At 42.7% G+C, this 25,790-nt stretch overlaps 1 protein-coding gene across 4 annotated transcripts in view; it reads left to right on the forward strand.

The window, feature by feature from the left end:
- The first annotated feature begins 5,901 nt into the window (after positions 1-5,901).
- Positions 5,902-25,790, forward strand: part of LOC111958462 (rho GTPase-activating protein 32) — a 50,003-nt gene continuing 30,114 nt past the window's right edge. For 2 of the 4 annotated variants that reach the window (XM_070437098.1, XM_070437100.1), the window contains exons 1-2: positions 21,113-21,820; positions 21,922-22,005. In XM_070437098.1, the coding sequence (XP_070293199.1) occupies positions 21,768-21,820; positions 21,922-22,005 (137 nt within the window). In that variant the 5' untranslated portion in view covers positions 21,113-21,767. Of the gene's footprint in view, positions 6,353-19,809; positions 19,911-21,112; positions 21,821-21,921; positions 22,006-25,790 lie in introns of those variants that run through there. The other 2 variants (XM_023979730.2, XM_023979715.2) reach the window with 2 other exon arrangements.

Raw genomic sequence — 25,790 nt, forward strand, 5'->3', positions numbered from 1 at the left:
AGTTTAGAGGCCATTACTATTTTCATGAATGTGTCATGAGGTGCAGGATTCAAAAACTTGAGTATTTCCATTGATCCTAGGTCCTGGCAGTTCTGTGCAGAGTCAGTACAACTGAGTTTTGGAGAAATACCGTAATTGTCCGTAATTGCTTTATAATGATTATGATCTTTTCTTCGAAGAAGTTCATGAATTCATCACTGCTGAAGTGAAAGCCATCCGCTCTTGGGGAATGCTGCTTTTTAGTTAGCTTTGCGACCGTATCAAAAATAGATTTTGTATTATTCTTATTCTCCTCAATTGGATTGGAAAAATAGGATGATCGCGCAAGCAGGGGGGACCTTCGATATTGCACGGTACTGTCTTTCCAAGCTTCTCGCAAGACTTCCAGTTTGGTGTAGCACAATTTCTGTTCCAATTTTCTAGAAGCTTGCTTCAGGGGTTTGGGATCATCTCAAGCTCTGTCAGGTTGGATGGGGAACGCTCAGGACCTCAGACTGGGGTGAATGTTCACCTTCCAACAGGACAAGGACCCTAAGCACACAGCCAAGACAACGCAGGAGTGGCTTCGGTACAAGTCTCAATGTCCTTGAGTGGCCCAGCCAGAGCCCGGACCCGATCGAACATCTCTGGAGAGACCTGAAAATAGCTGCGCAGCGACGCTCCCCATCCAACTTGACAGAGCTTGAGAGGATCTGCAGAGAAGAATAGGGGAAACTCCCCAAATACAGGTGTGCCAAGCTTGTAGCATCATACCCAAGAAGTCTTGAGGCTGTAATCGCTGCCAAAGGTACTTCAACAAAGAATATCTTGTTTTTTTATACATTTGCAAAAACTTCTAAAAACCTGTTTTCACTTTGCCATTATGGGTATTTTAGAATAAGGCTGTAATGTAACAAAATGTGGAAAAAAGGAAGGGGTCTGAATACTTTTTGAATGCACTGTACATGTAGTTTATTCATACTGACATATAAAATCAGCACTTTCAAATAAACAATTTCCAAGATTTTACTGAGTTGCAGATCCTATAAGGAAATCAGTCAATTGAAATAAATTCATTTGGCACTAATCTATGGATTTCACATGACAGGGCAGGAACGCAGACATGGGTGGGCCTGGGAGGGCATAGGCCCACCCACTTGGGAGACTGGCCCACACACTGGGAAGCAAGACCTAGCCATGCAGAATGAGTTCTTCCCCACAAAAGGGCTTTATTACGGTCAGAACTACTCCTCAGTTTCATCAGCTGTCAACACGGCTGGTCTCAGATGATCTTGCAGGGGAAGAAGCTGAATGTGGAGGTCTTGAGCTGACGTGGTTACACGTGGTCTGCTGTTGTGAGGCCGGTTGGGCGTATTGCCAAATTGTCTAAAACGATGTTGGAGGTGGCTTATGGTAGAGAAATTGACATTAAATTCTCTGGCAACAGCTCTGGTGGACCTTCCTGCATTCAGCATGCCAATTGCATGCTCCCTCAAAACTTCTGTGGCATTGTGCTGTGTAACAAAACGGCACATTTTATATCCCCCAGCACAAGGTGCACCTGTGTAATGATCATGCTGTTTAATCAGTTTCTTGATATGCCACACCTGTCAGGTGGATGGATTATCTTGGCAAAGGAGAAATGCTCACTAAGAGGCATGTAAACAAATTTGTGCACAACATTTGAGAGAAATAAGCTTTTGTGCACATGGAAAATGTCAAATCAAGTCAAATGTTATTGGTCATATACACAAGGTTAGCAGATGTTAATGCGAGTGTAGCAAAATGCTTGTGCTTCTAGTTCTGACAATGCAGTACTATCTAACAAGTAATCTAACAATTCCCCAACAACTACCTAGTACACACTAAATCTAAAGGGGTGAATGGGAATATGTACATATAAGTATATGGATGAGCGATGGCCGAGAGGCATAGGCAAGGTGCAATAGATGGTATAAAATACAGTATTTACATGTGATATGAGTAATGTAAGATATGTAAACATTATTAAAGTGGCATTATTTAAAGTGGCATTGTTTAAAGTGACTAGTGATCCATTTATTAAAGTTGCCAGTGATTGGGTCTCAATGTAGGCAGTAGCCTCTCTGAGTTAGTGATTGCTGTTTAGCAGTCTGATGGACTTGAGACACAAGCTGTTTTTCAGTCTCTCAGACCCAGCTTTGATGCACTTGTACTGACCTCGCCTTCTGGATGGTAGTGGTGAGAACAGACAGTAGCTCGAGTGGTTGCTGTCCTTGATTATCTTTTTGGCCTTCCTGTGACATCGGGTGCTGTAGGTGTCATGGAGGGCAGGTAGTTTGCCCCCAGTGATGTGTTGTGCAGACCGCACCACCCTCTGGAGAGCCTTGCGGTTGAGGGCGGTTCAGTTGCCGTACCAGGCTGTGATACAGCCCGACAGGATGCTCTCGATTGTGCATCTGTAAAAGTTTGTCAGGGTTTTGGGTTACAAGCCAAATTTCTTCAGCCTTCTGAGGTTGAAGAGGCGCTGTTGTGCCTTCTTCACCACACTGTCTGTGTGGGTGGACCATTTCAGTTTGTCCGTGATGTGTACACCGAGGAACTTAAAACTTTCCACTTTCTCCACTGCTGTCCCTTTGATGTGGATAGGGGGTGCTCCCTCTACTGTTTCTTGAAGTCCGCAATCATCTCCTTTGTTTTGTTGACGTTGAGTGAGAGGTTGTTTTCCTGACACCACACTCCGAGTGCCCTCACCTCCTCTCTGTAGGCTATCTCGTCGTTGTTGGTAATCAAGCCCACTACTGTTGTGCCGTCTGCAAACTTGATGATTGAGTTGGAGGCGTGCATGGCCACGCAGTCGTGGGTGAACAGGGAGTACAGGAAGGGGCTGAGCACGCACCCTTGTGGGGCCCCAGTGTTGAGGGTCAGCGAAGTGGAGATGTTGTTTCCTACCTTCACCACCTGGGGGCGGCCCGTCAGAAAGTCCAGGACCCCTGCACAGGGCAGGGTTGAGACCCAGGGCCTCCAGCTTGATGATGCTCTTGGAGGGTACTATGGTGTTGAATGCTGAGCTGTAGTCAATGAACAGCATTCTTACATAGGTATTCCTGTCCAGATGGGACAGGGCAGTGTGTAGTGTGATGCGATTGCGTCATCTGTGGACCTGTTGGCGTGGTATGCAAATTGAAGTGGGTCTAGGGTGGCCGGTAAAGTGGAGGTGATATGATCCTTGACTAGTCTCTCAAAGCACTTCATGATGACAGAAGTGAGTGCTACGGGGCGGTAGTCATTTAGTTAAGTTATCTTTGCCTTCTTGGGTACAGGAACAATGGTAGCCATCTTGAAGCATGTGGGGACAACAGACTGGGATAGGGAGCGACTGAATATGTCTGTAAACACACCAGCCAGCTGGTCTGCGCAGGCTCTGAGGACGTGGCTAGGGATGCTGTCTGGGCCAGCATCCTTGCGAGGGTTAACACGTTTAAATGTTTTACTCACATCGGCCATGGAGAAGGAGAGGTGGGGGGCGCAGTCCTTGTTAGCGGGCTGCGACGGTGGCACTGTATTTTCCTCAAAGCAGGCAAAGAAGGTGTTTAGTTTGTCTGGAAGCGTGACGTCGGTGTCCGTGACGTGGCTGGTTTTCTTTTTGTAGTCCGTGATTTCCTGTAGACCCTGACACATATGTCTTATGTCTGAGCCGTTGAATTGCGACTCCACTTTGTTCATGTACCGGCATTTTGCTTGTTTGATTGCCTTGCGGAGGGAATAACCACACTGTTTATATTCAGCCATTTTCCCAGACCTCTTTCCATGGTTAAATGCGGTGGTTCACGCTTTCAGTTTTGCGCGAATGCCACCATCCATCCATGGTTTCTGGTTAGCGTAGGTTTTAATAGTCACATCTCCAATGCACTTCTTTATAAACTCACTCACAGAGTCAGCGTATAGGTCGGTGTTGTTCTCTGAGGCTGACCGGAACATATTCCAGTCCACGTGATCAAAACAATCTAGAAACGTGGCTTCTGATTGGTCAGACCAGTGTTGAATGGTTCTAGTCACTGGTACATCCTGTTTGAGTTTCTGCCTATAAGACAGTAGGAGCAAGATGGCATCTTGGTCGGATTTCCCAATGGGAGGGCGGGGGAGGGCTTTTTATGCATCACGGAAGTTAGAGTAGCAGTGATCGCGTGTATTACCCCTGCGCGTCGTGCAATCAATATGCTGCTAGAATTTAGGTAGCCTTGTTTTCAAATTTGCTTTGTTAAAATCCACAGCTCCAGTAAATGCAGCCTCAGGATATATGGTTTCCAGTTTACATAGAGTCCAGCGAAGTTCCTTGAAGGCTGTCTTGGTGTCTGCTTGTGCGGGAATGTACACAGCTGTGACTATAACTGACGAGAATTCTCTTGGAAGATAAAATGGCTGGTATTTGATTGTAAGGAATTCTAGGTCGGGTGAGCAGAAGTACTTGAGTTCCTGTATGTTGTTAGGATTACACCATGAGTCGTCAATCATGAAACATACATCCCCGCCCTTCCTCTGCCCAGAGAGGAGTTTATCTCTGTCGGCGCGATGCATGGAGAAGCCCGGTGGCTGAACCGATTCCGACAACATATCCCGAGAGAGCCATGTTACCATGAAACAGAGAATGTTACAAACCCTGATGTCTCTCTGGAAGGCAACCCTTGCTCGAAATTCGTCTACCTTGTTGTCAAGAGACTGGACATTGGCGAGTAGTGTACTCGGGAGCGGTGGGCGATTTTCACGTCTACAGAGCCTGACCAGGAGGCCGCTCCGTCTGCCCCTTCTGCGTCGCCATTGTTTTGGGTCAGTTTATGGGATTAGATCCATTGTCCTGGGTGGTGGTCCGAACAGAGGATCCGCTTCGGGAAAGTCGTGTTCCTGGTCATAATGTTGGTAAGTTGACGTCGCTCTTATATCCAATAGTTCTTCCCGGCTGTATGTAATAAGACTTAAGATTTCCTGGGGTAACAATGTAAGAAATAATACATAAAAAAATAAATACTGCATAGTTTCTTAAGAACTCAAAACGAGGCGACCATCTCTGTCGGCACCATCTTACATTATTCCAGCTCATAAAACATGTGACAAACCCTTTACATGTTGCGTTTATATTTTTGTTCAGTATAACAGAAGCAGTAATATGCATAGTAATAATGGACTGTATTTACAAATATGAAGTGGGTAATGGCACTCAGTAGAATTAAGCAATAAGGCCTTTTTTAGGTACTTTGCAACTACTTAGCATGTTAGCTAACCCTTCCCCTAACCAAATCTTAACCCTTTAACCCAACTCCTAGCCCTGACCTTAACCCTATCCCAGCGTTTCCCCAACTCGTTCCTGGGGAGCCCAAGGGGTGCACGTTTTGGATTTTGACCTATCACTACACAGTTGATTCAAATAATCAAAGCTTGATGATTAGTTGATTATTTGAATCAGCTGTGTAGTGTTAGGGCAAAAACCAAAACGTGCACCCCTTGGGCTCCCCAGGACCGGGTCTGGGAAACAATGCCCACCCCCCTCAGCCTAGCTAACTTTAGCCACCTAGCCACCTAGCTAAAGTTAGCATTAGCCACCTAGCTAACATTAGCCACAACAAATTGGAATTGTTAACATACAGTTTAGTACATTTTAAAAATTCGTAACATATTGTACGAATTTGAATTCGTAACATATCATACAAATTGTAAATCGTTACATATCAAACAAAATGGATGATGGACATCCACAAATTAATACATACCATACCAATACATACCGTAACATGTCATATTAATTGGAGTGTCCCGGATGAACATTTACTATGTTATGTCTAACCCTGAATCCAGGTTGCAACATGGGTGTGTCTGTGCACATAACCTACAGTATATACTACTGCAACCCGCTGTTGAAATAGTTGACAAGGCTCCTTTTTGTATGCCAATAGCAAACATCTTTCATCTCATAAATCACCCATGACATAGTACACATAGATTTATTTCTTTGTTAGGAGTGGAAGAGCGATTGAAACCTGTTTTCTGATGTACAAGGACAATTGAGGACACTAGGACTAGAGCAATTTCAGGAATCATTTATTTACCTTGCTGGCGCGTAAACGCCCAGCCAGGTTTTGCGCGTTCGCAGCGTTGGGTGCGGAACATACGAGGCTACGGGTTCTATCTCGCTGTCTCTTCTGAAGGACATGTTCACTGACGAATCCTATATTTGTTTTATTCTCACTGAAGCAGTGCGAACTGTGCTTCGTAGTGGGATGCTGAAAAATCCAAGTCATTGCTGTCGAAAACCCCAACAGTATTAAAGTGCGCGGCACACTGCGGCTCGGAGGATATAGAGAATAGACCCTTGGTGTGGTGGTTTGTCCTGCGGTTACAGGTATGTTTAAAAGACCATCGTCGTCATTCTTGTGCTTTGTATTGAACTCGGTTTTAGGTGAGTGAGAAAGATAGGATGTGAATGAATGTTGTGGCGTTTGAAGGTTATGGGATATGTCAGTTGTGTATGTAATGACAACATGTTGACTACATAGAGATCCTGTTAACTTACTAGAGGAGCTGTATCATAAAACCTCAATTCCATTATGGGAGAAAATGGCAGCCATCTTGGTCAGGGAGAAATCTAAAACCAGTCTGATTGGAATTAATGGCATAGAGGAGTAGGTGATACATTCCCAGCTTTTACTTAAGAAGGAAAATAAAAGTAAGATGTGGTGTATCAGAAATTGTGTAGTAGATTTATAGTCAACCTAGAATATTGTCATATAATTATAAATACAGTGTCTTTCCATGTCATTTCAGCAAGCCATGACATCCACCATCTCACATTGTTCTGAAATTGTTTCTGTAATTTATTAAGATAATTGATTGCACCTAAATTTGCCATTTTAATTTATAGGATTCATATATTATTCAGTAAAAATAGTGGACCAAACTTTTTTTAAACAATAACCACGTTTCCATCCACAGTTTCTATGCGAGTAAAGAATAAAAAACCCCAGCTGTAATGGAAACAGGAAGTTTTGTTTCAATTTGATAAATGCAGACAGATAATTTGTTTGTTCAACATGGTGGAATCTCTTTGTGTCGGGAAAATGAATAATGTGAGTAAACTGGGATATGCTTAACACCCCGGCCGTCCTATAATCTAAGCTAGATGCCCTCAATTTCACACAAATGATTATGGAACCTACCAGGTACAACCCTAAATCCGTAAACACGGGCACCCTCATAGATATCACCACCCCTCATCAACCCTCATCACTGTCAAACGCTCCCTAAAACACTAAAGCGATCAGGCCTTTCTAATCGACCTGGCCTGGCTATCCTGGAAGGATATTGACCTCATTCCGTCAATAGAGGGTGCCTGGTTATTCTTTAAAAGTGCTTTCCTCACCATCTTAAATAAGCATGCCCCATTCAATTTTTATTTTACTAAGAACCGATATAGCCCTAGGATCACTCCAGACCTGATTGCCCTTGACCAGCACAAAAACATCCTGTGGCATACTGCATTAGCATCAAATAGCCCCCGCGATATGCAACTTTTCAGGGAAGTTAGGAACCAATATACACAGGCAGTTAGGAAAGCATAGGCTATCTTTTTCAAACATAAATTTGCATCCTGTAGCATAAACTCCAAAAAGTTCTGGGACACTGTAAAGTCCATGGAGAATAAGAGCACCTCCTCCCAGCTGCCCACTGCACTGAGGCTAGGAAACACTGTCACCACCGATAAATCTACGATAATAGAGAATTTCAATAAGCTTTTTTCTACGGCTGGCCATGCTTTCCACCTGGCTACCCCTACCCCAGTCAACAGCTCTGCATCCCCCGCAGCAACTTGCTCAAGCCCCCCCCCCATTTCTCTTTCACCCAAATCCAGATAGCTGATGTTCTGAAAGAGCTGCAAAATCTGGACCCCTATAAATCAGCTGGGCTATACAATCTGAACCCTCTCTTTCTAAAATGATCTGCCGCAATTGTTGCAACCCCTATTAAACCTCTTTCATATCGTCTGAGATCCCTAAAGATTGGAAATCTGCCGCGGTCATCCCCCTCTTCAAAGGGGGAGACACCCTAGACCCAAACTGTTACAGACCTATATCCATCCTACCCTGCCTTTCTAAGGTCTTCGAAAGCCAAGTTAACAAACAGATCACCGACCATTTGAAATCCCACCGTACCTTCTCCGCTATGCAATCTGGTTTCCGAGCTGGTCATGGGTGCACCTCAGCCACGCTCAAGGTCCTAAACGATATCATAACCACCATCGATAAAAGACAATACTGTGCAGCTGTATGAATCAACCTGGCCAAGGCTTTCAACTCTGTCAATCACCACATTCTTATCGGCAGACTCAACAGCCTTGGTTTCTCTCAAATGACTGCCTCGCCTGCCTCGCCTGGTTCACCAACCAGCTGGCCCTCGCTTCATATTTGTCGCCAAACCCACTGGTTCCAGGTCATCTACAAGTCTTTGCTAGGTAAAGCCCTGCCTTATCTCAGCTCACTGGTCACCATAGCAGCACCTACTCGTAGCACACGCTCCAGCAGGTATATTTCATTGGTCACCCCCAAAGCCAACTCCTCCTTTGGCCGCCTTTCCTTCCAGTTCTCTGCTGCCAATGACTGGAACGAATTGCAGAAATCACTGAAGCTGGAGACTCATATCTCCCTCACTAACTTTAAGCATCAGCTGTCAGAGTAGCTTACAGATCATTGCACCTGTACATAGCCCATCTGTAAATAGCCCACCCAACTATCTCATTTCCTTTATTCATATTATTTTTTCCCCGTTGCACCCCAGTATCTCTACTTGCACATTCATCTTCTGCTCATCTATCACTCCAGTGTTTAATTGCTAAATTGTTATTGTTTCGCCACTATGGCCTATTTATTGCCTTACCTCCCTAATTTTACTTCATTTGCACACACTGTATATAGACTTTTCTATTGTGTTATTGACTGTACGTTTGTTTATTCCATGTGTAACCCTGTAGTTTGTGTCGCACTGCTTTGCTTTATCTTGGCCAGGTCGCAGTTGTAAATGAGAACTTGTTCTCAACTGGCCTATCTGGTTAAATAAAGGTTTTTATTTTATTTTTACATTTCACATTTTTTTTGTATAATTGGAAACTCCTGTATGTGCAGATATTGATATACAGTGCAAAGTATATAGACCCCTTGACGTTTTCCACATTTTGTTACGTTACAGCCTTATTCTAAAATGGATTCAATAAAACATTTCCCTCATCAATCTACACACAATACCCCATAATGACAAATCAAAAACAAGTTTATAGAAATGTTTGCAAATGTATATAAAAAAAAACATACCTTATTTACATAAGTATTCAGACACTTTGCTATGAGACTTGAAATTGAACTCCGGTGCATCCTGTTTCTATTGATCATCCTTGAGATGTTTCTACAACTTGGTCCACCTGTGGTAAATTAAATTGATTGGACATGATTTGGAAAGGCACATCTGTCTATTTATGGTTCCACAGTTGACAGTGTATGTTAGAGCAAAAAAACAAACCATGAGGTCCAAGGAATTGTCCTTAGAGCTCCAAGACAGGATTGTGTCGAGGCACAGATCTGGGGAAGGGTAATAAAATATTTCTGAAGCATTGAAGGTCCCCAAGAACACAGTGGCCTCCATCATTCTTAAATAGAAGAAGTTTGGAAACACCAAGACTCTTCCTAGAGCTGGCCGCCCGTCCAAACTGAGCAATCGTGAGCGAAGGGACAGTGAGGTGACCAAGAACCTGATGGTCACTCTGACAGAGCTCAAGAGTTCTTCTATGGAGATGGGAGAACCTTCCAGAAGGACAACAATCTCTGCAGCACTTCACCAATCAGGCATTTTATGGTAGAGTGGCCAGATGGAAGGCAGTCCTCAGTAAAAGGTACATGACAGCCCGCAAAGTTTGCCAAAAGATACCTAAAGGACTCTGAGAATGAGAAACAAGATTGAAAGGACTCTGATTGAACTCTTTGGCTTGAATGCCAAGCGCAACGTCTGGAGGAAACCTGGCACCATCCCTACGGTGAAGCGTGGTGGCAGCATCATGCTGTGGGGATGTTTTTCAGTGGCAGGGACTGGGAGACTCGTCAGGATCGAGGAAAAGATGAATGGAGCAAAGTACAGAGCTCCTTGATGATAACCTGCTCCAGAGTGCTCAGGACCTCAGACTGGGGTGAAGGTTCACCTTCCAAAAGGACAACTACCCTAAGCACACAGCCAAGACAACGCAGGAGTGGCTTCGGGACAAGTCTCAATGTCCAGAGCCCGGTCTTGAACCCAATCAAACATTTCTGGAAAGACTTGAAAATAGCTGTGCAGCGACGCTCCCCATCCAACGTGACAGAGCTTGAGAGGATCTGCAGAGAAAAATGGGAGAAATCCTCAAATACAGGTGTTCCAAGCTTGTAGCGTCATATCCGAGAGGACTCGAGGCTGTAATTGCTGAAGCACCTTTGGCAGCTAAGTACTGAGTAAAGGATCTGAATACTTATGTAAATGTGATATTTCAGATTTTTCTAAACCTGTTTTTGCATGTCCAGTCAATATAATTGACCACAGGTGGACTCCAAGTTGTAGAAACATTTCTAGGATGATCAATAGAAACAGGATGCACCTGAGCTCAATTTCGAGTATCATAGCAAAGGGTCTGAATACCTATGTAAATAAGGTACACTGCTCAAAAAAATAAAGGGAACACTTAAACAACACAATGTAACTCCAAGTCAATCACACTTCTGTGAAATCAAACTGTCCACTTAGGAAGCAACACTGATTGACAATAAATGTCACATGCTGTTGTGCAAATGGTATAGACAAAAGGTGGAAATTATAGGCAATTAGCAAGACACCCCCAATAAAGGAGTGATTCTGCAGGTGGTGACCACAGACCACTTCTCAGTTCCTATGCTTCCTGGCTGATGTTTTGGTCACTTTTGAATGCTGGCGGTGCTCTCACTCTAGTGGTAGTATGAGACGGAGTCTACAACCCACACAAGTGGCTCAGGTAGTGCAGTTCATCCAGGATGGCACATCAATGCGAGCTGTGGCAAAAAGGTTTGCTGTGTCTGTCAGCGTAGTGTCCAGAGCATGGAGGCGCTACCAGGAGACAGGCCAGTACATCAGGAGACGTGGAGGAGGCCTGCACATTTGTGGCCTGCTGGAGGTCATTTTGCAGGGCTCTGGCAGTGCACCTCCTTGCACAAAGGCGGAGGTAGCGGTCCTGCTGCTGGGTTGTTGCCCTCCTACGGCCTCCTCCACGTCACCCTGTTTTCGCTTTGTCATTATGAGGTATTGTGTGTAGACTGAGTAAAACTATTTAGTACATTTTGAATAAGGCTGTAACATAACAAAATGTGGAAAAAGGGATGGAGTCGGAGTACTTCCCAAATCCAATGTAATAAATGTCACCCATATGACATTTTTGGCTGATACCGATATCCAATATTTTCCTTGCCAAAAAACCCAATACTTAAAATTTTGGTGGCCTTTTAAGCATTCTAGTATAGTTAAAACACACACATGGACTTAGCGGTCTAAGGCACTGCATCTCAGTGCAAGAGGCGTCACTACAGTTCCTGGTTCGAATCCAGGCTGTATCACATCCGGACGTGATTGTGAGTCCCATAGGGCAGCGCACAATTGTCCCAGCATCGTCCGGGCCGTCATTGAAAATAAGAATTTGTTCTTAATAACTGACTTGCCTCGTTAAATAAAGGTTACACACACACACCACACTGACCAAAAGGTTATTTTGGTGGAATTTACGTATGTCCCCATTACCAGTAAAACATAATCAAAACCTATTTCTTTCACTTACTTGCTGTGCTGTTTCGTTGTTCAGTCGTTTCATTCTCAACCAGAATTTCTATGGAACGCCGTTTGGGTCTTTGAGTGTCTAAAAAGATACACGTCAAATAACGTTATTTGACCAATCAGTACCTGAATATGACTGCACTTCACATAATAATTTAACGCGTTCATTACATTTTTCGTAGTTATTACACTTACACTTGTATTTCATATGTCACAACGATTCATCGATACGTATGCTATGATGCTGGTAAAGTTGTCTTACACACCTACAGTGCTGGTCATAAAAAAAGCTAGCTAGCTCATGGATGCAAACAATGTTCTTCCCCAAAAACATAGCAAAACGACAGTCTGTTTCAGTAGCTATTGTTAGCTAGCTAACTATATAGCTAGGTGTCAACATCTAAAATAACCCTAATTTATAAGACTGTTCTTATTTGATTAATGGTGGTTGGTCCCATCTATATGAAGCAAGCCACAATAAGGGTTAGCCTTCAAAATACCAGTACGGCATAATTCTACTCTTTGTATTAATTTGCATCACCTTCAATGACATACTTTTATTTTGAAGCCAAACTGCAAATTCCAGTATTGTGCCTAATCCTTATTGTGGCTAGCTTCACAACACAACGCGGTCCGGTCGCGCCTCATTAGCCAGATGAATCTAGCTGGCTGCTTATAACGTTATCTTTGGGAAACAAGGTTAAGTAGCTGGCTAGCTATTTATTTTCATTTTCAGTAGGCGAACAACAAGTGGCAACCTAGCTAATACTTACTCACAAGGATTCTTAAATCACTGCTAAGAATAATGAAAATGATTGCAGTTTCTACTGGTCATTGTTTTCAGGCTGGTTGTATTGGTGCTAGCTAGGTACCAAGCTAAAGCTAGCTACCCCAGAAGTTGCGGTCGAACAAATTATGCTTTATTACCAATGCGGTATTGTAAACACATCGTTCGTGGCAGGTGTTTGCTTGTTTGCAGAATTTTTTGTACAGCTTTGACAGTGCTACTGTATCTTTTTTGACACGCAAAGACCCAAACGGCGTTCCATTGTATGTATGTATGTCGTGAAGCTAATAGCAGTGACGCTATTACTGTGTAACTTCGGTAGGGCAACATCTGAAAAATAGCGCACTTAGTAGTGTGTACCGGTGCTCGACCAGTCGGCGAAAGCCAACATCGCTCACGACAGAGTACGGTTGATTTTCAAGGGCAATGAATTCATTATCTTGGCTTTAATGGATTTAGCCTTTTAGTTGTCTCACTAAAATGTTCTTACTCTTTCAAATGACTGATCGACTTGTCTGCTCAATCCACACAGCAGACGTGGGCTAGGTTATGAATGCTGTGTTGTACGTGTAGCGCAACATTTTACGTTGCGTCATTACGCCATGTACCTACGTTATAAAGGTATGCACAGTAGCTTTGACATCGGTTTTTAACATCTGCGTTAAACTAGAAATCGGACCGATACCGATGTTGGCATTTTTAGCTAATATCATCCGATTCCGATATGTTCACCGATATATCGTGCTTCCCTAGTAATAACCATCATATCGAAGTAAGTTTGGAGTCGAGCAATGATATGGTGTGGTGCTCCTGCTACGAATCGGAAAATGCACTTTATTAGGCTACAGATGAAATTAACTTCACAGGGTGGTGAAAGTGATGAGCTTGATGCTCATTTCGAACAAATATTGAGGGTCTTATTCTGGTGACAATTCTGGTCGATGCAGTCAAGCATCAACCATGTCACCAGTTTGGTGGAAACACCCCTGGTGGGAAAATGTGCCCATTTTCTTTATGCAGATTTAAAAAAATATTCACATGAAATTTGTCATCAATTAGATGGAAACCAAGGCACTGAGTAAAACATGAGGAGTTCAAAGAAATTGTCAAAAGCCACCCAACAACGAGTCAGTCTCCATCTCCACTAACCTGTAAGGATTTTTTCCCTATTAATAATGTAAAATTAACAGCTGTACAGAAAGACTTATGCAATTAAAGCCTTTTAAATCCGGGAAACAATTTAAAAAAATATTGTCAGATATTAATCCTAATCAGACAGGTTTTTTACATGGACACCACATTGGAGATAATAAGACAAGTACTGGAAACAATAAAACACTATGAAAAATCGGGGAAGCAAGGCCTGGTATTCGTAGCTGACTTTGAAAAGGCTTTTGATAAAGTACGACAGGAATTTATATATAAATGACTGGAATAGTTACATTTTGGAGAATCTCTTATACAATGGGTTAAAGTTATGTATAGTAACCCTAGGTTTTAAAATAGTAAATAATGTCTACTTCTCAAAGTATTAAACTGTTGAAGTAAAATAAGGTTGTCCACTGTCGGCATATCTATTTATTATGGCCATCGAAATGTTAGCTATTAAAATCAGATCCAACAATTTATATCAAGGGCCTAGAAATCCAGGGCTTAAAAACAAAGGTGTCATTGTACGCTGATGATTCATGTTTTCTTTTAAATCCACAATTTCGATCCCTCCACAGCCTCATAGATGATCTACTTTTTCTACCCTCTCTAGATTACAACCAAATTATGCTACATTTACTATATTACGTATTGGATCACTAAAATATCAAAATTTTCCATTACCGTACAGTTGACCAATAAAATGGTCTGACGGTGATAAGGACATACTCGATATTCATATCTCGAAAGAAAGAAATCATCTAATTTCAATACATTTTCATAGAAAGTTAGCAAAAATAGATAAGATCTTGCTACCGTGGAAAGGAAAATACCTGTCTTTGTGGGAAAATCACCCCTTTAGTCATATCCCAGTTTACTTATTTGCTTATGGCCTTGCCTACACCTAGCGACTTGTTTTTTAAATTATATGAGTAAAATATTACATTTTATTTGGATTGGCAAGCCTGACAAAATGAAACGGGCCCATTTTTATATAATGAATATGAATACGGAGGGCATAAATGATTAAATATGAATGCATTAGACCTCTCACTAAAGGCTTCAGTCATACAGAAGTTATACTTAAATACGAACTAGTTCTCTAGCAGATTAGTAAGAATGTCTCACCCCCTGTTCAAGAATGGTCCTTTTCCCTTTAATCAGATTACAACCTCTTACTTTTGGTTATTTGAAAATGAAATAATCTCCCAAAATATCACTATTTTTAAAACAGGCCATAGAAAGTTGGTTGCAATTACTGTTTAATCCACCAGAAAAAAAATAGAACAAATATTACACCAAATATTATGGTTAAACTCAAATATACAAATTTATAAAAAACAATAATTTATAAAAAGGTAGAATCTTTGTAAATTATATCTAGGCAGAGTTGCAAAGAAAAAGCCATATCTCAGACTGGCCAATAACAAGAAAATATTATCATGGGCAAGAGAACAGACACTGGACAGAGGAACTCTGAACTCAGCATCCCAGAGTCGCCTCTTCACTGTTGACATTGAGACTGTTTTGCGGGTACTGTTTAATGAAGCTGCCAGTTGAGGACTTGTGAGACGTCTGTTTCTCAAACTAGACACACTAACGTACTGGTTAAAGCCAGTTTGCGCTGTTCTGTGAAGAAAGTCGTACACAGCGTTGTACGAGATTTTCAGTTTCTTGGCAGTTTCTCGCATGGAATAGCCTTCATTTCTCAGAACAAGAATAGACTGACGAGTTTCAGAAGAAAGTTCTTTGTTTCTGGCCATTTTGAGCCTGTAATAGAACCCACAAATGCTGATGCTCCAGATACTCAACTAATCTAAAGAAGGCCAGTTGTATTGCTTCTTTAATCAGAACAACAGGTTTCAGCTGTGCTAACATAATTGCAAAAGGGTTTTCTAATGATCAATTAGCCTTTTTAAAATGATACACTTGGATTAGCTAACATAACGTGCCATTGGAACACAGGAGTAATGGGCCTCTGTAATGCTGATAATGGGCCTCTGTACGCTTATGTAGATATTTCATAAAAAATCAGCCGTTTCCAGCTATAATAGTCATTTACGACATTAACAATGTCTACACTGTATTTCTGATCAATTTGATGTTATTTTAATGGACAATTTTTTTTGCTTTTCTTTCAAAAACAAGGACATTTTTAAGTGATGCTAAACTTTTGAACGGTAGTGTATGTCAACTAAGCTTAAAGAATTCTTCTCACGTACCTAACTGATTACATTTGAACTAGGCTTACAGTGAAATTAATTTATTTACATACTTTCAACAAAGGACCCAGTTTCTTATTCTCGTTTATTGCATCTGCCTGTATTTTTTTGGACAGAGTATAGTCTATGAACTTTATACTATGTCTAAGCCTCATTTTGTGTGTGTGTAATGGGACACATGATTTATACAGCTATGGAATTCATCATGAGATGAAACAAAATTAATCCTACTGTAGTAAATGTACATCAGATTATAGAATTGTATGATTCTCCCCTTGAAAAAAGCATTAATCAGGTTTTTAAGCCCATAAAAACAATCACCACCGTACTGTATAAAGTATTGTCGTTATAGTACAGTATTGTCAAAGATTTTTTATAACTAAACCAAGACAGATCACATCCTGTGATAAATCAATTTAGTTCCATCTTCTCCCACTGCCGGACAGTGGGCTCCCTCTCACTATCATATTTGGTAGTGAGTGGAAACTCCAAGCGGATGCTTCACATTTATACATCTCGTGAAATATCTGTCATATTGTTCAATCTCTTGTACTGTACAGTTTTGTCATCATAGTTTCATTTCCTCTTCCTGCTACCTCATCAGTCGAGCAGAGCAGATGAGTGGCTCACAACCGGCAGGTTGCCATAGCAACCCCAGGCCTTCTCCACTTTGACTAGCTTTATTAACCGCATGAGAGCGTTAAACTTTCCCCTCAACAGTCAGATGGAAACATTACACTGGGGAGCGCCTCTATCAAAACCCATGGAGATGTTGTTGACGAATACAGTACTGCCTACACCCGTGTGTGTGTTGCTCAGTTGTCTGGGTGGGGGCTGCTCAGTGACCCCAGAGACACTCAATAACATAACAGTATGAGGTGAAACAACAGTAATTTCTGTCTTCCCAGCAGCTCCCTTAGCCTCTCACTTTAGATATAAAACACTACATACACATCATGACCAAAAGTATGTGGGCCCCTGCTCGTCGAACATCTCATTCCAAAATCATGGGCATTAATATGGAGTTGGTCCCCCCCCTTTGCTATAACAGCCTCTACTCTCCTGGGAAGGCTTTTCACTAGATGTTGGAACATTGCTGCGGGGACTTGCTCCCATTCAGCCACAAGAGCATTAGTGAGGTTGGGCACTATGTTGGGCGATAAGGCCTGGCTCGCAGTCGGCATTCCAATTCATCCCAAAGGTGTTCGATGGGGTTGAGGTCAGTGCTCTGTGCAGGCCAGTCAAGTTCTTCCACACCAATCTCGAAATACCGTTTTCTTTTTCTCCCCAATTTCATGGTATCCAATTGGTAGTTAGTCTTGTCTTATCGCTGCAACTCCCGTACGGACTCGAGAGAGGTGCGTCCTCCAAAACACGACCCAACCAAGCCGCACTGCTTCTTGACACAATGCCCACTTAAGCCGAAAGCCAGCCGCACCAATGTGTCGGAGGAAACACTGTACACCTGGTGACCGTGTCAGCGTGCACTGCGCCCCGCCCGCCATAGTAGTCGCTAGTGTGCGATGGGACAAGGACATCCCTGTCGGCCAAACCCTCCCCTAATCCAGATGGTTCTGGGCCAATTATGCACCGCCCCATGGGTCCCCCTTTCGCAGCCAGCTGCGACAGCCTGGACTCGAACCCAGAATCTCTAGTGGCACAGCTAGCACTGCGATGCAGTGCCTTAGACCACTGCGCCACTCGGGAGGCCCTGAAATACAAACAGAAAAGGGCCTTCCCCAAACTGTTGCCACAAAGAATGGCAACAGTAAGGCCAGAATCGTCTCGAATGTCATTGTATGCTGTAGCGTTAAGATTTCCCTTCACTGGAACAAAGGGGCCTAGTATGAACCATGAAAAACAGCCCAGATCATTATTCCTCCTCCAACAAACTTTACAGTTGGCACTATGCATTGGGGCAGATAGCGTTCTCCTGGCATCCGCCAACACCAGATTTGTCCGTTGGACTGCCAGATGGTGAAGCATGAGTCCACAACACTCCAGAGTCAAATGGCGTCAAGCTTTACACCACTTCCAGGCTTGTGTGTGGCTACTCGGTCATGGAAACCCATTTCATGAAGCTCCAGATGAACAGTTATTGTGCTGATGTTGCTTCCAGAGGCAGTTTGGAACTCGGTATTGAGTGTTGCAACCGAGTACACGATATCTATGTGCTTCAGCACTCGGTGATCCCGTTCTATGAGCTTGTGTGGCCTACCACTTCACGGCTGAGCTGCTCCTAGACGTTTCCACTTAATGGCAGAAATGTTACTGACTGACTTGTTGGAAAGGTGGCATCCTATGACGTTGCTACATTGAAAGTCACTGAGCTCTTCAGTAAGGCCATTCTACTGCCAATGCTTGTCTATGGAGATTGCATGGCTGTGTGCTTGATTTTTAATACATCTGTCAGCAACGGATGTGGCTGAAAGAGTCAATTTGAAGGGGTGTCCATACATTTGTGTGTGTGTGTGTGTATATATAGTGTCTTAAAGCTTTTGGCCTAAATGCGTACAGCACTGTAGCAAATGCATTAGGTTAACATGTGAGTGTGACGCTTCAGAGGCTTATGGCATGAAATTCTTCTCTTAGAGATAATGTGTGGGCATAAATTCATCACACCAGTCCATGAATTCTAATACAGGTTTCATAAATGGCATGCAGAATTGCGTAGGCTGCCCTAGTTTTCCTAGAATACCATGTAGGCCAGAGCCGTCAAAGCCAGATCAGAGCTGTTTTTGTCTCCTGGCAGCAGAAATGGAGAACTTCCTTCAAGTGGTGAACAAGATATCTTGTAGCTACCGCTACTGTACATTGCAGGATGATGGTTTTACTATGGCTAGTCTGGCATGACTGACAGATAAGTGGGGTAAAGATAATGTCCCAAATTACACCCTATCCCTATATAGTGCACTACTTTTTTTTTTTACCAGGGCCCAAAGGGCTCTGGTCAAAATAAGTGCATTATGTAGGCAATAGGGTGCCATTTGGGACATACAAAATGTAAGGCATTGGCTAACATGTCAGGAAACATCTGTGTCCTCATTAAATTGTATAGCTTTGCCATGTTATCGATATTTAATGGATAAATGAATGGATGTACCTTGTCATGTTGCCATAAGGCGGTGCTGAGTGTATCTGCAACGCAGCAATGTGAAGCACAGGATGCCCTTATCTGAGAACAAACATTCTCCATTCTGAACAATCATCAAGGTCAGGCATGTTACAATTGATCATAGAATAAATGCAATGCAGTCGCCTACAGAGCTTTTGAAAAGATTACTGGAGGAACAGAAAGTTGGACCACACATTCTGATGGGTGACAGATTGCCAGACTATACTGAATGGCAAAAACATTCTGTACATGCAAACTGTTGTATTACTTAGTTCATCTTCAAAATCATGTAGCCTATCCCTGGAGAGATTCAGGACAGCTTTGGGACTTCACATAAATTGTTGATTGTTTTTTTGTGTCATCATGCTATCCTCTCTCATTAGGTACATATTTGTTGTAATAATTGTGGCAAAGAAGGGGGCCGAGTGATACATGGCAGATATGTGAGGGCAGAACTAATAAACGGGCTCTGCCCTCTCACTAAGGGTTGGCCAGATAAGGAACTACAAAGCACAAAATGTCTGACCCAAAAGAGAGAGAAACTACAATCCACAGAAGCAAGGGGAACGCTTGCAAGGTGGGGCCGACTCACGTATATAAGGGGTCAAGCCACACCAGGAAGAAAGGAGAGCATGGAGCTGTGAACCATTGAAAAGAGAAAGTGATAATATATCTGCTGGATTTACTGTGTATGACTTGGACTTACCTGTTGTCTGTTTTGGACCCTGATCTATCGAGAACCTGATTTGTGTACCGAACCCTGCTATCCTCGAACACGCCTGCGGCCCGGAATGGTCCAGGCTGGAGAAAAAACATTCAGGTGCTGTCCTGTTAGTTATTTCCATCTGGTGTGATTTTGTGTCGGTCTCCCGCTTAATTTGTGTACAAACTCTCCTAACCTTGAAGAGAATTGTCACAATGTTTGATAGGAGATCCTATAGCAAGGCTACAGCCGCCATTGGACAGATGAAGTGAGAGTACAGTGGAATATAGTAGATCTGTGGGTCTGGTTTGGCCTTGGTCTCTGGCTGGTCACATTTCTGAGTCAGAGGGCTGTGTGGAACTCTGTCATTAGTGAGCACCACTCTGTGTCTATGGGCCAATGGGCTGCCTCCCTCTGCCTGCTCTCTTGGGGAAAATACTACCCTGTAATGTAATGGCTGGCCTGATGTATCTATTTAGCTACTACTCCTTACTACAAACATCTCCTATGGTCATCATTACAGCTTCTGATTTGGAGAAGAGGAAAACTCCTGCTTTACTACCTCAGTATTGGTTGGCTGGGGAGTTTTAATGCTGAGGTGTACCGACTCCGAGGTACTTTGAGTGCACAATGCACATACCGTAGCACTCCAGGACCAGGGTTGGTTGGTTACCACTGCACTGTGTTTGCCTAATATCGTACCAGCTGTGAGTTCAGCTCCCAGCGTTGCCTTTCATGAGGGCTAGTTATGGAAAGATTTGGAAGGCTCTGTGGAGGTGTTTTGCTCTGTCAGAGCATTCCTTTTATTTGTTGACTGTATATAAAGAGCTGTATTAGGGATGATGGCTCGGAGACCTTGACACCAGAACTATGTCCTCATGGGGGCTGTCACAACACTATCTTCACAACAACACTCATCATGAAGGGTTTGTTTCTGCCTTTCAGGACCATTCCAAACACACATAGGCAAAAATCCCAGGGGGGACGGGGGTGGACACGACCCCCCCCCCCACCCTGGGAAAAATATGATTTGTCCCCTCCCCCAATATATCACTGTTAACATAACTATGTAATTTCAATAATATTAATAATACGCAATGAAAGCACTTATGCTGATTTATAGACACTTAATAGCGCGTTTTTAAGTTTCAAAAGATTGCGACCCCCGCCCTTTTCCTCACAATGGTTTGATCCACTGCCAGTTCCTTAGCTGGCAYGMWAAAYYGGGTTCGTATCTACTGTGTGAAAGGCACTCAATGCACGTAACTGACGTGAGGTTTATCTAGTCAATCCGCCATAGCAATGTTTTTTTTTATGTTGGCAGGGTTCACACACACACACACACACACACACACACAGTAGCTGAATTTGCAGAGCTAGCACGCAAACTAAAGTAAACATTAACCATCAAGCTAGCTAGTACCTATTCCATTTATGTGGCGTCGTCAAAGATGGAATCTTTGCTATCGTCAGTTTATTCCAAGATCAGCATGCAGCTGGAGTGCTTCAAAGTCCCTGTGATAAGGTTAGAGATAAACAAGTCCAAACTGAACAGAACAGAACTACACTCTCTTCTACCATTGTCTTAAATATATTTAATGGTCTCGTTGCAAAAGCTAAATTGTCGCTAGTGAACTTTTTTATTTTATTTTATTTCACCTTTATTTAACCAGGTAGCAKAGATTATAGCAAACACCACAGAAACGGAATTGGTGCTCGCTAGCTTTGCAAATTCAGCTATTGTTGTAAGCCAGCCAATATGAAACAAACTATATTAAAATTACGAAAGGTTGCAGCATATGTTGTGTAAATGGTGAACTCATACAGCTGTCAACTCTTGTCACTGCAATCCGTTTCACATGTGCTAGCTACCTTTTAGATCGAAGCACATATATAAGATGATAGAAGCCCATCTCCTACTGTAAATAACCTACACACTATGTGTGTGTGTAGCCAGCCAGCCAGGTAGAAAAAATGGCAGAAAAAAGACGGACATCAGAGTATTTTTCAGTACACCAAAACGCAAAGTAAGAACCCTAGTAGCCTAATATCTCAAAGACTAGTTGATAAAATGTTCATAAGAAAGAAGTGAAATGCTAATGGAAATGTTTCACAATGATGTCATTAGGCAGAGCAGGCAACAGATGGCACACAGACAGCAGAGTTGGGGACAGATATGCAGGGACAGACTGGCAGAGACAGGGAGTCTCAGGTAAGTTTGTTGAGTCTTTGTTTGGCAACATTATGAAAGGTTCTCAATTTTTTTGTTGTAAAATAGGGACATAATTGGAAAATGCCATGGATACCCCCACTCTCAACTTAAACTGGTGACTGAACTAAGATTTGTTTAAGGCAATGGTATTGCTGTTGTGATTAATTGTGTAGTTTTGGGTACCGGTAGTTACGAGTACGGCAAACACCTTATTTCTTTTCTAGGAGACAGACTGTGAGGGTGGTGAAAGGGAAAGAGCCAGGGAGAGAGACTTCAGAGAACAATGTCACAGCCACGGCAGGACCAGGTGTCACCCTTGTTGCCAGCAGCACCAGTATAGGGGAGAGTGGCACAGCATTGTCCAGTTACCTCAGTGATGGTACAAAACTATATCAGCCACACCCACAATTTATAGAACCGCAAACTCTTGCCAACAGAGTGTTGACGTTTCAAGAGAGATGGTTTTGCTATTTCCCCTGGCTACATTATAATCCATCAATAAAAGGAGTGTTGTGTTTTCACTGGAGCCAAGGGTTTTCAAGCCAGCCATCTTTTGGCCAAAGAGCAGATGCTGCTGCCTTCATTAGTGCAGGATTTAGGAACTGGAGAAAAGCCATTGAAAAATTCACAGCACATCAAAACTGACAAGCCTTTAGAGGCCACACGGATGACAGTGGGAATTTATACCAGCTTTTGAAACTTAGGGCAGAAGAGGATGATCCCATTTTCCTAAAGTGGTTAACAGAGCGTACCACAATGTATAAAGGCCCCAAAGCACGGAATGAAATTCTGAACATCATGGCCAATAGTCATTCGAGCCATTGCAGCTGAGATTAGGTCTCTTCCGATTGTACAATTTTCAGTAATTGTTGATGGTACTCAAGATGTCTCTGGTGCTGAACAGGAGAGTGTCTGTCTGCGTTATGTTGACCATGACCTTGTCCCTCACAAGGAGTTTATTGGGCTATACAGGGTAGAGGTCGACCGATTATGAATTTTCAATGCCGATACCAATTAATCGGGCAAAAATTTATTTTTTGTTCTTAATATATATATATATATATCATACACACACACACATTTTTGTAATAATGACAATTGCAACAATACTGAATGAACACTTTTATTTTAACTTAATATAATACATAAATACACACACACGCACACAGCTCTGAAGTGACAATGATACTGAAGAGTCTGCTTAGGAGACAAATACTCAACTGTTTGAATAAAAATAGAGTTTAAGTTACCTGTGCTGAATGTTGAAAACAAAAACCTTAATTTCTATATGCAGGAAATCCTATTTTAATAATGGGCATGGTAAGAATTGACAACCAAAGTGCGAGTCATAATTCCCATGACACCAAGCAAAATCTGAAAAGCGGTTCCTTCATTTATTGCATAGGATATTTTTAGATTCACTTAAAATAAGGTCTGTGTTTCGTGTAGGCTTACATCACCGTGCCAATTTTATAACTGTAGATATCCATAGGACAAGGTAACTCTGATCAATATTGGCTAAATATAAGCGAAGATAAAAACATTTGTAGAGTGGATTTATGAAAATATGTTGACAAACGTTACCTTATCCTAGTGAGATTTACACGGGTATCAAAACGTCGAGGCGGTTTAAGCCTGCACGAAACACAGACCTTATTTGAAGTAGATCAAGACATTCTCTATGGAAGACATGAACGGTAAAATAACGAAGGAACCCCTTTCAAGTTCAGCCGCAAGTTATTACAGGAATTATAACGCGTTGACTATTTCTCTCTAAACCATATACCTTTGACTAATCCGGAAACTATCACCTCAAACAAAACGTTTATTCCGTTCCGTATTTTATCTAACGGGTGGCATCCATGAGTCTAAATATTCCTGTTACACTTTTGCACTTCAATGTTGTTATAATTACGTAAAATTCTGGCAAATTAGTTCGCAAAGAGCCAGGTGGCCCAAACTGTTGCATATACCCTGACTCTGCATGCAATGAACGCAAGAGAAATGACACAATTTCACCTGGTTAATATTGCCTGCTAACCTGGATTTCTATTAGCTAAATATGCAGGTGTTAAAAATATATACTTGTGTATTGATTTTAAGAAAGGCATTGATGTTTATGGTTAAGTACACATTGGAGCAATGACAGTCCATTGATTGATTGTTTTTTATAAGATAAGTTTAATGCTAGCTAGCAACTTACCTTAGCTTACTGCATTCGCCAACAGGCAGGCTCCTCGTGGAGTGCAATGTAATCAGGTGTTAGAGCATTGGACTAGTTAACTGTAAGGTTGCAAGATTGGATCCCCCGAGCTGACAAGGTAAAAAATCTGTCGTTCTGCCCCTGAGGCAGAACGTTCCTAGGCCGTCATTGAAAATAAGAATGTGTTCTTAACTGACTTGCCTAGTTAAATAAAGATTAAATAAAGGTGTAAAAAAAAAAAAACGGCAAATCGCCGATTTCCGATTGTTATGAAAACTTGAAATCGGCCCCGATTTAATCGGTCGGACCTTAATACAGGGTGTCGGAGACAACAGGCGAGGGCATTGCGAAAGTGGCAACTGATGTGTTGTTGAGGCTCAATTTGCCCATGTCTGGCTTACGTGGGTAGAGTTACGATGGTGCCTCAAACATGGCAGGGAAATACACAGGTGCACAGGCAATTGTGAGGAGGCAGCAGCCATTAGCCCTCTATGTACATTGTGGAGCACACAGTAAATCTGATTACACAGGCTGGCTGCTCAGCCTCCCCACTGATCCGGGATTCCCTTTCTTGGGTCCATCAGTTAGGTGTCCTCTATGGCCAGTCAGGAAAGTTTTTAAGAGCATGTTTGAATGAATTGTCATGTCCAAAGATACAAATCTGACCACCCTGAAACCCCTATGTCCAACAAGGTGGACTGTGCGAATACTGCTATTAGAGCTGTGCTAGGGCAGTATGAGCGGGTACTAAGCAGCCTAGAGAAGATGGCAAAATCTGAATCCAAGACAGCTTCAACTGCCAGTGGCTTATTCGAGCACTTCAGCAAAGGCAAGACTGTGTTGGGCCTCACACTTGCCTTTGCTGTTCTTGGAGAGCTTGAATGTCTAAACATTTCACTGCAGAAGAAAACTCAGACTGTCTCTGGTATGCAGGCTGCAGTCGAGTGTGTGCGGTCATCTCTTAGGGGCAAGAGAAATGACGAAAGCTACCTTTGACTGTATGAGAAAGCAACAACATTGATTGACTCTATTGAATCCATTGAGACACATTCAAGATGATTTGCTGGCAAAGCAGTGGATCACTATAGGGCAGAATTTTTTTAAGTGTTGGATGGTGTGGAGGTTCAGTTTGGTGACCGTTTTGACCAGGACAGTCTAAACGTCCTGCAAAAGTTGGAAAGAACGCTTCTCACGGGGGATGAGTTGGATGAGTCTCTAGATCAGTACCCAGAGGTGAACATAGATTCTCTTTCAGTGCAGATCCCTCTCTTTCACAACAAATACCCCTGTAGCAGCAGTGGAGAGGCAGCAGAGGTCCTCAGGAGGCTTCCAGTGGAGGTGCGGGGGTTGTTTGACCAAGTTGAGGTGCTGATCAGAATTCTGTTTGTGGTGCCAGTGTCTTCATGTGAGGCTGAGAGGAGTTTCAGTGCACTCCGCAGGTTGAAGACTTGGCTACGGGCTAGCACGGGCGAAGAGAGACTGAACGGCGTAGTTGTCTGTAATGTACATAAAGACAGGCTGGACAGCCTCAAGAGGGAAAATATCTGCCAGCAATTTGTTGGATCCATTGAAACCCGCAAAC

The sequence above is a fragment of the Salvelinus sp. IW2-2015 genome, linkage group LG4p (genome assembly GCF_002910315.2).
Source record: "Salvelinus sp. IW2-2015 linkage group LG4p, ASM291031v2, whole genome shotgun sequence".
NCBI lineage: Eukaryota > Metazoa > Chordata > Actinopteri > Salmoniformes > Salmonidae > Salvelinus > Salvelinus sp. IW2-2015.